This window comes from Vigna unguiculata, chromosome 5 (genome assembly GCF_004118075.2).
Source record: "Vigna unguiculata cultivar IT97K-499-35 chromosome 5, ASM411807v1, whole genome shotgun sequence".
Taxonomy (NCBI): Eukaryota; Viridiplantae; Streptophyta; class Magnoliopsida; order Fabales; family Fabaceae; genus Vigna; species Vigna unguiculata.
In genome coordinates, this window is record NC_040283.1 from 45,617,579 (window position 1) to 45,631,359 (window position 13,781).

A 13,781-nucleotide genomic window follows, 5' to 3' on the forward strand; every position below is an offset into this window, starting at 1 on the left:
AGGCACATCAATCTAACCTTGTACTTAGAACAATCCAAAATTGTCTACCATTATTCTTCGAAGTTTTTGTCACTCGAATCACTGCAAGTTCTCCACATTTGCAAATTGGGTTAAACCCATACCCTTGGAACCACGAATATGAGACCCACTACAACTTGGTTGTCCCCAACTATTACAGTAAGAGGAGGAAGACAAATGATGACGAGACATACCTCAGAAACACAAATTAAACTCACCAAGTGGATTGTGTACACGTTCTTGCTAGCCACAAATTTCCTTTAAACCCTGATTCAATTTCTTCCCCAATTGAATTTCATTTTCTTTAAAACCTACAATGACCATAAAAATGAACACAGTGCCACCGTCAGTGCAAAAATTTGACACCTACCCGAAACAGTTTCACGTTGTCACTGTGTTGTTAATTTTAACGTCGTTTGCTAAAAGGACTTGATTGAATGTAATTTTACAAAAATGAGGATCAAATTGATCATACAACGAAAATAGAGACCAAAATAAATAATTTTGACGAAAATAAAGACCAAATGTATATTTAAGCTTAAATATATCGATGTTTTAAACTTTAAGTTTTTTTGGTTTTAGGTAATCTAATTAGCATGAAACCTCTGTAGTAATACAACCAAGATCTAATGCAGGTTTCGTTTAATTTTTTAACTATTCTATTTTAAATTCTCCAAGAAAGCTGTGAAAGAGTTTTATGTTAAATCACATGACAAACATCGACTATTCAAGACTGAAAAGTTTAGAACTTGAATTACTAAAGGGCTTGGGGGATTAAAAGTTAATATGTTTTAATTATATCATTTTAAACATTTATTTTGTTAATACATTATAGGAAAAAAAATTGTTCTGCACTGTCATCTATCTGCATATTTAATGACCCCACCTTCTTAGTTTGTTCAGTCAACTCTTTTCAGAGCAAGATATTTCTAACTATTTATTTTTCAGAATACAAATTTTGGTCATCGGGTAACACTTTTCTTGTGTTTAAAATATTTAAAATCATTAATTATTCTTAAATTACCTTACCTTGATAATTATTCTAAACTATTTTCTTACAACACTTATTTTGAAAACTTTTCTGTCAATCATTGCACAGTTGAGCTAATTCCTTACAACTTTATTATTTGTTTCATTAACTTCTTCTTTCCTTAATTTTACAAATATTATACAAAATAACATAAATATAATTTTTATTATTAGTTGTGAAAGGATAAGCTAGAGTTGTAATTTTAAATACAAAACGCTTAGTTGCTCCATCTTATATTTATTTAGAAAATGTTATTTTAATATTAATACTTTCCTTATATATGACGCGTCATTTCCTAAAAAAAAATATAATTTAATCAACACAGAAAAGCAATGATAACATATACATTTATTATACACTTAATTTTTTCTATTTCTTTATCACATCATATAACTTATAAATTTATTATTTTGTTCTCTCTAAATGTATATTATTAGATGTTAACACACATTCTTAGTCTCCGTGAATAATTCTTTTATATGTATACAATAAATTTAAACTGTATTTTTAGTTTACCAATAAAAGAATATTTGTACAAGGAGTAATACAATCATTAATTATTTATATATTTATTTTCAGACTATTAAGAAAACATACAGATGATTTTCTTGATAAAGTTTGATCATTGGTATTTTAATATTTAAAATATTATCCTCCTATTTTAAATTTTGAATAAAATACACAAAGAAGGAAAATAGGGTACAGAAAAGTGTGACGAATCGCGTGAAAGGGATTTTAATTTATTTGTAAGGTTTGTCTTGTCCTGATGCACCATTTCATACCGTTTCAATACTTTGTCTTGTACCATCACCATGGCTTATTCTACTCTTTCCCTCTCAATTTCAAAAGTTTGAATACACACAAACGCTGTGTCTCACTTCAATCACGCTTCCATGGACGCAGCTGCTAACGGTGACGGAGCTCCGTCTCATCCGTTGTTCGTGTCCGTGACCGGAGTCTCCGCCTCTCGCCGCCGCCTCTCCGCAAGCTTCGTGGAGCGGAGCCGCCCTGTCTCGTCGGAGAAGCCGATGGCGTGGTTATCGCTCCAGGGACGGCTCCTTAACGCCGACGAGGCCAGCTCGGCGAGAACCATTGGCGGCGGCTTAAGCGCCGAACAAGCCCTCGCTTGGAACCTCTTCCCTCCAATCCATAGGTTCCTCGTAGTCGCCGTCATTGGCGCCGCCGTTGCACGCTCCCGGAAAGACCTTCGCATATGTCACCTGGAAAAATCCGTTGAACTAAGGGTACAATTCGTAACGTGCTTTTCTCTATATACCTGTTCAAATTCGTAACCGTTTTCGCTTTCAGAATTAATATTCAAATCTACTGTATGTGATGTGTAAATGAGTAATGTATTATGCTCTCTCTTTTAATGTGTTTGTCGACACAAATTCGTTACTTCTCTGCTTGTTTATTTATGAATGAGTCTGATTTTCTTTTTATGATTTTTTGTTACGATTTTGTTTTGTGGTTTTATCGTACTTTGCCAGGACCAGGTGCTGTCTAGCATGCAGCAGAAGCTTGACACTCTTTGCGAGTTGGTTAACAATTCTAAAGAATACTCAGCAACGAAAAAGTCGTGTGACAAGGATGTGGAATTGCAATTGAATGAGACTTTTGGAACCGAGAAAGTTAAGCCTGTTGATTGCGGTTGTTGGCACTGTGAACAGCACTCTGCTTTCTTTAATGATGTAATGGTGGAAATTTTGTTTGTTTATTTTTATTGCTGTTGTGCAATTACAATTATGCTTCTTCATAATGTGTCTAATTGGCTTTGATCACTCATTGACTTGGACTTCAGGGTGCCTCAGTTGCTAGAAATTCCGGTGCAAATGAGGTGCTGCAATATAAGACTCCCTTCCCTAATGAGGATCAAGAAGAACGAAGGATGTCTGACATGTCAGATTGGGCGTCAAGTGTTACATCTTCTGCTGATATCCAGGTACTGTTTTTTGGGACTCATCTTTGTTAGGGTCCTGAGAGAGTAAATGGACCAATGTTTGATTTAACCACAATTTGGTTGCGGGTGTGTTAGTTGTTTGATTTGGTTTCAGATAAAAAAATCATATAAACCAAATACAAGATAATATAACTTTGGTTTGAGTGAAATGTTAAATTTGAATTACATCAATTGATCTTCAGTGATTTGTTTGTTTAGTGTTTTTTTTAATTTAAATTTATTGTGGCAGTGAAGATTGCTTTTTAATTTCACAACTAATTAAAAACAAAAGTTAATTCAAAATGAGTGACAAACATGGCTTGAAAATTGTATTTACATAACTATAAGAAATAATCAATGAAAGACCACACGTGATAATAATTGTATTACAACCTCTTATTATTTTTTACTGTCATATATTTTGCATATTTTGCATGTGACTATAACAAAATATCCAAAACACCTAGAATCACATACTACTGGCATCAAATGTTCAAAATGCTATTACATAATGCTACATATTAGTATAAATATAGTAATTATCGGTTCGTTTCGGTTTAGTTTTGATAATAATCGATGACAATCAAACAAAACCACAATTAAAAATGTGTGTGTGTGTTTTTTTATTAGTTTCAATGGATGTTGAATGGTGTTTGCATAGGATATGTAACTTTGTAAATGTTTAACTTTTGATGTTCGATTTAACAAATTATTGGAATGATTTTATATGTCTATGCAATTTGATCTTTACTTTTCTATCACAAGTGGGTCATAAATCTTAGCATCGGTTACTTTGACACGATCTGTAACTAGAGCAAATGGTGGCTCATAAGACACTTTTGTTCTTTGCGTTCCCCGACCCTGATTTTCACTAACCAGGATAATAATTAGAAATCATTTAATTATATTTTATTAGGTGGTTAACTATAATTGAAGAAGTTAATTGTTATATTTTTCTACTTTCTTGCTAAGTTTTTTTCCATTTTTTTCCTTCCACTATCTCTTGATATTAATCGCATATATACTTTTTTATTTCGTATTGTTTTGGATAACTTTTCACGTAGTCTTTTGTCATCCTCAGTTAAACAATTTGGCTGTAGAACAAGATATTTATAATCTTAGGAAAGATTGTGAAGAGAAGGATATCACAATAAAGGAGCTTACAACGGTGTTAAACTCTAACGAGGTTGCTAATTACAAGGTAACATTGACATTTTTAAATTAAAATTTATAACTCTTTTGTTTGTTCTAATTCACTCATTACTTATAATACTGTCATTTGAAACAGAGGATTGCTGAATTAGAAGACATTATACGGAGGAAAAATACAACAATCACAAAATTAAAGAAAGACATGTCAGTTCTTGAACAAAAGGTAACACGATAGCATATAGTAAGGTATATTTAAAAAACCGGGATGTTCCACCTTGGTTTTTTTTTATTTTATAAATGATAAGAAGCCAAGCCAGGAATTTAAATTAACATGGAATAAATATGAATATACATTAGACTATTGTCAGCATAACTCTCCAAAATAAGAACGATTTCGTATCTACAAATTTCAACTGTTTTTGTATATAAAAGACTCATTCACAAATACCTACAGGTTGTGCAGCTTACAAGACTTCGTCGACCCTCCTATTCTCCTAGTGGCTCAAATGATAGTCCGTTGCCGCGTATTATGATAGATAACCTTCTTTATGACATGGAGAGCACCACTAGCTCCTCGTCTTCTGATTCAGATAGTTCCTCTGTTGTCAAAGAATCAAATCTTTCCGCTGAAATTGTCTCGAAACAAGATTCTGCCTCCAAAATTGATCAGAAACTTACACCAAGAAAAATATCCAGCTCATCAGGTAGAGTTTTTGAACGCCACTCGAAGTCTCGATCCATTAGTCCTCGTAAAGAAGTCTCAAGTAGCCAAAAATCTAATGCAGCTTATTATTCTTCAGTCCAAAAGCAATTGTCAGCTCGTGGAGACTTGAAAAAGACTAGAAGACGATCTCTTAATGGAGACAAGAGTACGACTGCACACAAGAGATGGGTATAATAGTAAGTATCTAAAATCATATGAATGTCATGGTAAAAATTCACAAGTTTTATTTACTTGTGCTACAACTTGTGTTTTATAGTTTTAGTTTGATTCTCAATCGTTTAGTTGAGAGTCATGAATCTTGCATGAAAGTTTTAGACGCTCTTTATACATCAGCAAATTTCTTAACATGTTTAAAACACAATTTAAATGGGCACCAGCTATTGCCATGAATATTTCTTCTTTGTTTCTGATTATATTTTGTATTCGTCTTAGATTAAGCGGTGATATTCACATATGTTTATTCGCTTTCGTTTCTCCTTGTAGGCTCTTCTGGAATGTATGTCTGTGGTCCTATGCCATGCAATTATCCTATTCAACGGGAATGAAGTGGCAAACAGAAGATGGTAAATTCTTTATAGGCTTATATATCAGTTAAATACTTTAACATTGGCACATTATGGTTTAGACTGGTAGACCACAACGCAGAGGCAGGGATTTTCTTCAAATCTGTTAGTGCTTTCTAGCAGTTGGTTTATTATTATCCTTCACTTCATGGATTTTTACTCATAAAATCCGATTGATCGATGGGTATCTTTCTCAGGTGATTAATGAAGCAGAAACGAAGGAAACCACAATTTCTTTTTCTATCATTTCTGTTTAAAACGTTACGTAATTTAAAATTCTGAAAAAAAAAGTAATAATTTTCGGCATATAAAAATTTCTTATACAGGTTACTCCAAGTTTCATGTCCATTAGAAATAAGATCATTTTATAATTTATAATAAGACAATTTATAATATTCAAGTTGGATGAATGCTGTATGTATAAAATGTGATTCGATTCCATTGTTTCATCCTAAACATATTTCGTATATAAAATTCCAATGAGACTCCTCCCTTTGACAATTTCTCATTCCACTCAATCCTTTCACCAACTGCTCCCTTACATCACTCTCAACAACAGCACTGACGACACTCCTGTTTTTCCGACTCCATTCTTCCATCTCCTGCCATTTTGGAAATGTATTTTTTATTTTGTATTTTGATTTATACATTCTAAAATGCAAAAACTATACTTTGGATCATGTATTTCAAAATATATTATATTATATTTCAAAATTTATTTTAAATATATATAATATATTTTAAAAAATAAATAAATTTTATATTTTAAATTGTTTAATTCAAAATGTATTTTTTTTACTTTGTATCTCAAAAGGTATAATTTAAAATACAAAATTTGTAATTATTTTGAAATGTACGATAAAAATATAAACTTTTGTTATGAATTATACAATCTGTAGTATTTTTGAATTATGTATTTCGAAATGAGAAGAGAATAAAATTGAAATTTTTAAACATATGCAAGTGCACGAAGAAATTATGAAAATGATAATAAATAGAAGAAAAAAAATTATAGAGGCGATATGAAAAAGAAACATTCTCCTACTTTATATTTTTGATTGAAAATTAGTCCATATGAATGGTTTATGTTGCCCTTGATCTCTTTAGTATTAATATTTTTAAATTTATCTCCGTCCCATTTTCTAATATCATTTAGATTAAGCAAAACAGAAAAAACTAAAGAAACAGGAAAATTAAAAATGAAAACAAATGATTTTCTTTTAAAAATACATGGCAAAAAGATAGAAAACAAGAAAAATACTTGTTATGGATAAGCAGAAGAGTGAATAAAATTAAAAAATAAATTATATGATGTGGAAAACGATTGGAGAATGCCATGCCCTGGCTGCGCCTTGATCAAAGCGACTTTTCCTACGTTTGTATTCTGTCACTCTCACTCATCTTCAGTCCACCTATGCACGCGCCTTTTCTTTTTCTCCATTCATTCCCCACTTTCTAAATTCAACTCTCATCATTTCCAACACTAAGATAATAAAAAAATCAAATATTTATAATAATTTAAATAATGTTTAACCAATTTAAATTATAGATTTTTTATGTTAAAAGGTAATTTTTGTGTGCGTATAAATGTTTTTAATTAGTGTGTCATCTCTAATTCAGTATTCTTTACTTCCAAGACTAACTTTGTGCGTAATGGTTTTATGGGATATATAATAAACTTTAATATCATTTTAAAAACATTAATTTTAAGTTTATTTTAATATTATAAAATTCACTTTTGATATAAAACTTAGGGTTAAATATGTTTTTGGTCCCTTAACTTTAAATAAATTTTGAAATTAGTCCATTTTGAAACTTTAAACCAATTTTGTCCTTCATCTTTTGAAATACGTGAATTTAGTCATTTTAATCAAATTTTGTCAAGTTTATTTGACATTTCAAGCGCCTTTCACAATAGTATTTGACTTAACATTAAAGCAAAAATATGTCAAACAATATAAACAATTCAAATACAATCCTAAAATGTGTACGAAATATCAAATAAACCTAACAAAATTTGATTAAAAGGACTAAATCCTCGTATTCCGAAAGATGAAGGACTAAATTGGTCTTAAGTTTCAAAATGGACTAATTCCAAAATTCACTGAAAGTTAAGAGACTAAAAACATATTTAACCCTAAAACTTATCATATATACTGTAATCGTTAATATTGACGTGAGATTTCTAATATTTTAATAATCGAGAATAAACTCTTTGAGCATTCTTATAAGAATTAAATAAAATAATAATAAAATATACTTTGGATAATAATTAATCAATTCAACTTTAAAAGCTTTTTTCATAGAAAAAATGGAAATAAATATCTTTAAAGTTATCGGAGTCAATCTTTTGAACTATTTTTCAAACACTCATTAGAAAAAGATACATTTTTTTTTTCAATTAGAAGAAAAAACCACTAAATATTTGGAATTTACTTGTCGTAATAATATTATAAAAGAATGTTAATTTACTTGTTTCATTTCCATTTTGATAGAACAACATTGTTCTGAATAAGAATATGATCTTGCTGAGTTCGGTTTGATTTTTAATCGATTAGATGTCTAACAAGAGCAAAATTATGTATGTTATCTTTAATGTTTTTTGTGCCATTTTATACGAGAAAGCATGTCAGTTTTTAGGACTACCGACTTGAAAATCCGGTAACATGGCGAGATGGTTCCGCTTTATGGGATCACTTATCGTTGTGGTATCTCACCCGTCGCATCCGCTTTGTGGGGGATAACTTAACGTTATGGTATCTTTCCCGTTGATTAATACTAAATGGGCGTGTTTGGATCATCCTTAACGGACTTCATGATCGGGTACAACTCAGGCGCACATGGGTATCACATAATAGATTAATGTTAATTTAGATACTCAAATAGAACATATACACGATTATTATTCAAAACAAACAAATTTATACAATTTAGTTCTTGGCTGGTTCCGACCAACTGATTCAGCTTAGTTCAACAACATAACTTTGACTTTGTGTGAAGAAGAAAAAGAAAAATATGATAGTCAAAGAGTTTGTGTAAAATGGCGTGTGAGGAATACAATTTCAAAAGCAATACAATAAACATTCGACTCCATATTTACACGGTTGTATATTTGGAGTTACAACTTAGAATTGGTTGGCAATAATGTTCAATCCAACTCATTCAAAATCAAAATCTAATATCCACTTCACTCTAATCATTTTTTTAATCAAATCTAACTTTTATTGATCATGAGATTAATTACTTCAACTCTGTTTAAATTATTGTTAATCTTAACATGTTAAGCGATATCAAGTTTTTTAAGTAACATAACATTTAAAATTTTGTAATGTGTGGAAGAAGATTTGATTGGAGGAAGAAGAAGCCTTGCAAAGAAAATGGTCAAAGTCTAGAACTCCATGGCAGCATGGATCATATACTTTTCCACAAACCATAAATTGTTCACATTATTAACCACCACCAAGCTTCTTTGACTTCCCATTCAAATTTCATTTTAGTTCACATAACAACCACAGTTTTAAGTTCAACAACCATTTACCACACACATCCCTCAAAATTTCCATCCTCCCAAACTTTCCTTCAAGTTAGTTACCTAGTTTTAGTTAAGGCGCGTTTGGTTACAGGTCACTCGTCGGAACCTTTTTTTTTGTAGTTTCGTTGTGTGTTGGATAGTGTGAAGGCGGTGTAATTGAAGCGACAATCCGAACAGCGACACAGGATTGCGTTAGGTTAACATGATCATGGATAGAACATCGCAGAGCAGCTCCGATTCGCCGACGCGAGATCCGAAAGTGCTTTCGATCGAATGTCTGAGAGGAAGCTCGAAAGCCGACGAGTGGACCGGCGACATGCTCCAAAGCGGCGACATCGTGGAGGAGCTCCGAATCGGTTCGACGGCGAAATCGCAGATCCGGTACCAGTCGCCGTTCAAGGGCGGGAGGAGCGGCGTGCAGAAGATCCTTCAGGAGGCGTTCAAGAAGAAGGAGACGTCGATTGTGGTTCGGGTGCGACGAGGTTCGGAGGAGTTGGCGGAGTTGCAGGCGTGCATCGTGCCTAACGAACTCGCGGCGAAGAAGGGTTTGGTTCTTCGGTCGATTGATGACCCGAATTACGTGGTCGGGTTCTTGGATCGGACCGAAGCAGAATGCTTCGAGCTTCAAGGTACGGTTTGCCATCTTTGGCCAACTTTCTCTCGTGTTTTTCTGGTTTGCCTTTTGACTTTTGAGCTTCCGTGTTTTTTTAATAATTAATAATTCTTAATTGAATATTAATAAATTAATAAATAATAAATTGTTTTTGAATTAAGCTGGGGTAGTTGGAAGTTGGAGGAATGTGGTACTTAGGTTGGTCCTTTGCTTCTCTTCCATTTCAGAAAACAAATTCATACTGATTAAAGAAAAGTTAGTTAAGTGTATTTATTTGCATTACTTTTGTTTAATACTAATAATTAAGAGTTGAAAGAACGATAACGTACGAAATGAAAAAAAAAAAAGAATTTTTTAGCATGGAGAGGATGAATTTTTTAAAATAATTAAAATTAAATTTATAATAAAAATTTATTTATAGTTTGGATTTGTAATAATAAATTTAATTGTAATCTTAAAATTTCTTTCCATAGAATTATTGAAATTTGATTTTGAAATAATGATAAAGGATGTTTTAAAGATCACAATACGTTGTTATATTATAAATTAGAATATATAATTTGGAGTATCAATATCTGAATTTGACATTTCTAATATTCTATGGTCTAATTATATAAAATAAAACATCAACCTTTTACAATTCCTTCATGTGTTAAAATTACCAACTTTTTTTTGGTTAAAATAGGGAAACGGTGGCTTATGGTATAATTGTTTATTTATGTCGTTGTGCCTAATTAGCTTACACGTAACGTGTGTGGGGTTGCCAATGAGTTGACACTCCGTTGAGTGTGCACGTGTATATGGCCCATTCCATCTCTTTCTGTGATTCCATTCCCATTTGCTTGGGTGAACTTCACGTATGAAAGTTGCTTAGATTCATTTCAAACTTGTGCTTCTTCTTGTGAGGTCACCTTTCTGGCTTTTTTTTTTCTATAAAACGCCAAAGATAATACTTTTAATTAAAAATATTTTGTTTTTTCACAAGAGGTGCCAAAACAAAGTCAAATGCATATCACATCCACCATCTGAGAAAAATAGAGCAAATGGAAAATACCAATTTCTCCCTGCCTACACATCTTTACATTAGAAGTACAGAAAAATAATGCTCAGTTTCCTCCGATTTAGTATGCTACTCAAAAGATAACTTGGATATAACCTCTGCGGCTTGGTTAGCCTCTTCAGCTATAGGAACCATTCTTTTATATTACATTTAAAATGTAAGAAGTAAATTAAATTAAACTTGGGCACTATAACATAAGCAGTAGTATTATTGACCCAACGGACAGATGTAAAAATGGAACAGTAGGCCGGAAGCATCTTAGGCAAAGCCTTAATGTTTCCTGAAACTATCTATTTACCCTGAACCTAGTCTTCTGTCTTCTTTTAGAATCCAGATGCAGACTATTACTTTATTTGTTCTAATAAAGATCAATACCTATGTCACTACAAATACTGAAACTTAGCTTGGATAGATATGTCTTATATTGTTTGTTTTTTAGTTGGAGGGTTCTCTCTAGACTTTAGTCAAAGTGTTGAACGACAATTAAGTTGGTCTAGCAATTTTTGAACTGTTGCCGTTCTATTGCAAGAATGCCAATATGAACATATGATAAAGCAACTGGTGTCTCTTTTGTCAAATGTACAAGTTAAAAGTTTATACTCTTAATAACTATTTTTTTTTTATAACATGGATGAAATGCAACCAAGTATTCCAGATTTCTGCCGATGGCTTGTCCTGTAAATTGTGAGGTTATACCAACTTAAAGCCCTGTATATAACAAAACCAGAAAAGTCAATACATACATCTTACAATGACCTTATATTATTCAGGGAAAGTTATTTCGCGTCTTTTTTTAAACCTCTATGTCTGTATTGGCTGATCGTCAGCAGTTATTTGGTCATCGATGTCAATGGCATTGCAATTTTCTTCCTTCTTTTATTTTCGAGTATCATATCTAATATTTGTGTGCAGCTTCAAGGGGCACTAGGATGGTAAATGCATTAACCAGGACCAAGTTACAGGATGGATATGTTTCGTATTCATGGGAGAGGAGGATGCAAGAAATGCTATCAGTTCCCAATTCTAGCAACTTTCTTTCCATATTATTCCTTCCCAAAGCTTCAGATCGGGTAGCTTCTCGCTACAATGATTTGGAGGATACCCTGGCCAGGGCAAATGCATGGCTCAATGCAGGTCAGGCTTCCGGGGTCCCTATTGTCTTCATGAACATCCAGACTGAGTCCCTACTTACTAAGGTAAATGGTCACTTCTTATTGTGGCTTTCTTGAACTTTGAACTTGAGAGCTTAACCTTATGGAAAAATTGGTTCACGATATGATGTAAGAGTGGGTTATTATTTTTTGCTTCCTCTTCAAAATATATATCGCAGTTTGGTCATAAGAAACTGTAGGACACAATTTAAGATTTTATCACTGTCTAGTACACTAGGACGCAACGAAACTGTTACCATCTTCATTTTTTTTATTTTTATTTTTTTAGTGCTGTATTGCTTTGTTCCATATGACAAAGGAGTTTGTCTTTTATTTGTGTGACAGATATCAGGAGAGACCGCTTCTTCTACTGTGAATGCGGGGTCTTTATCTGACTTAGCTAACTTGGCAAATGAAAGCCTTTACGGGTTTGAGGATTACCATGGAATAGACATTGGCGTTGTACGAGCAGTTCGCCTGTGGTATGCTCCGGTTGCTGGAGAGTTCTCTATTGAAATCAAACTGAAAGAGGAAGACTCAAAGCTTGGCTTTGCCATTAGTCGTACTGAAGAGGTTTCTATCTTGATCATGAATATCCATATACTTATGTTTAGATGTTGTTTGTACCATTCTCTAATTCGAGTTACTGTTTCATCTCACTATTTTGCAGAGTCCTATAGAGCAAATTTTAAAACTTTGTTTCTTAAATTATTGAGGTGAAACTCAGATTTTATTAAAGATAGTGCAATCATTACTTAAGAAACCATGTATAGAAGATTTGGTTCAATGGTATATAATTGTAATTTTAGAAAACTGAGGGGTGCAACTGGCCACTCTCACTCTTATTTGGGCCACTATCAAAAATACATGTGATATATATATATATATATATATATATATACATATATATATATATATATATAATTTCTAACTTTTGCATCTTCTAATTTAGATATTGAGTTAACTGTCACGTGTGAGACTTCTGTATCAAATCTATAGATTATATGGTAATAATATCTTATTATTCATTATTTTTAAGTAATGAACAGGGTGTTGGATCCGCTAGTGTGTGTGGTTGCATTAAAAACGCATCACAATGTTTAAAATTTCAGCCAATTAATATTTTTCTTTTTCAATTCACAGGGATTTATTTTCATCTCATCAGTCATCAATCAAGAAAATGTACCAGCCACACGATCAGGCCTTAGCAATCTGTATAAACTGGCAACAGATACTTGCAGGATATTGGTGGTTTCAAGAGTGTCAAATCAAAAAGTCCTTCCATGGATGGTTTCTTCAACAGGAGCTATTCGGTGTTATGACACTGTTTCACTCAGCCAGAAGCTATCCTTGCACCGACACACTAGAGTTCCTATTCTCCTGCACGTCTTCCTTTGGGACAGGACTTTGGCTTCTTCAAGTGTAGGAAGCACCAGATTTAGGGCCCTGTCTTCTGTGTTGCCATCACATGCATCTGAAGTTCAGCTACCACCCATTCCAAACGAAACTCATGTACTGCCATTGCCCCCTCCTCCTTCTGAACCAACTGATATTCCAACTGAAATTTCCCTCTCAAGGCTTCAGAGAGACACGGCTGGGGAATTCTCTTTTAGATTCCACGATTTTGCTTTGTCTAGTAACTGGGTATGATGTGGATATAATACGTGGTTGCATATTAAATCATTCATTCCTCATGTCATGATATTGTAGTTTGTTATTTTATTGTACATATAATATATAATATGCATTGCTTTTAGACTTCACTGAGGCCTTCTAGATTTTTCTTTTTTGCTACATTAACTTGTTCACGGTAGATTATAATAATATATCATGACCTTTTTGCCTTTCACTATTGCGTCTGGTCTGGATCATGTTCCTAATGGAACTAATTAGGGAGAAGTTTTCGACTTACCAGTTGACTGCATTTGGACAAGTTAGGTGTCATATTGAAATATAAAGGTTGGACTATAAATGTGTTCTTCATTGTAATTAGATTGAA

The 13,781-nt window shown here is 32.8% G+C and overlaps 2 protein-coding genes across 3 annotated transcripts; both read left to right on the forward strand.

The window, feature by feature from the left end:
* Window positions 1-1,827: 1,827 nt before the first annotated feature.
* Window positions 1,828-5,669, forward strand: LOC114185809. 2 transcript variants are annotated; one of them, XM_028073731.1, is made up of 8 exons: window positions 1,828-2,292; window positions 2,539-2,739; window positions 2,850-2,990; window positions 4,069-4,188; window positions 4,276-4,362; window positions 4,594-4,843; window positions 4,925-5,039; window positions 5,347-5,669. In XM_028073731.1, exons 1-7 carry the CDS (start codon window positions 1,942-1,944, stop codon window positions 5,035-5,037), a joined length of 1,263 nt encoding a protein of 420 aa, XP_027929532.1. In that variant the 5' UTR covers window positions 1,828-1,941; the 3' UTR covers window positions 5,038-5,039; window positions 5,347-5,669. The 2 variants fall into 2 exon arrangements, with proteins under 2 accessions (XP_027929532.1, XP_027929533.1); XM_028073732.1 differs by having other exon boundaries at window positions 4,940-5,039; window positions 5,347-5,667.
* Window positions 5,670-9,160: 3,491 nt separating this feature from the next.
* LOC114184929 lies at window positions 9,161-13,545 on the forward strand. The gene is made up of 4 exons (XM_028072339.1): window positions 9,161-9,587; window positions 11,544-11,827; window positions 12,128-12,355; window positions 12,926-13,545. Exons 1-4 carry the CDS (start codon window positions 9,161-9,163, stop codon window positions 13,430-13,432), a joined length of 1,446 nt encoding a protein of 481 aa, XP_027928140.1. The 3' UTR covers window positions 13,433-13,545.
* The last annotated feature ends 236 nt before the right edge of the window (window positions 13,546-13,781 follow it).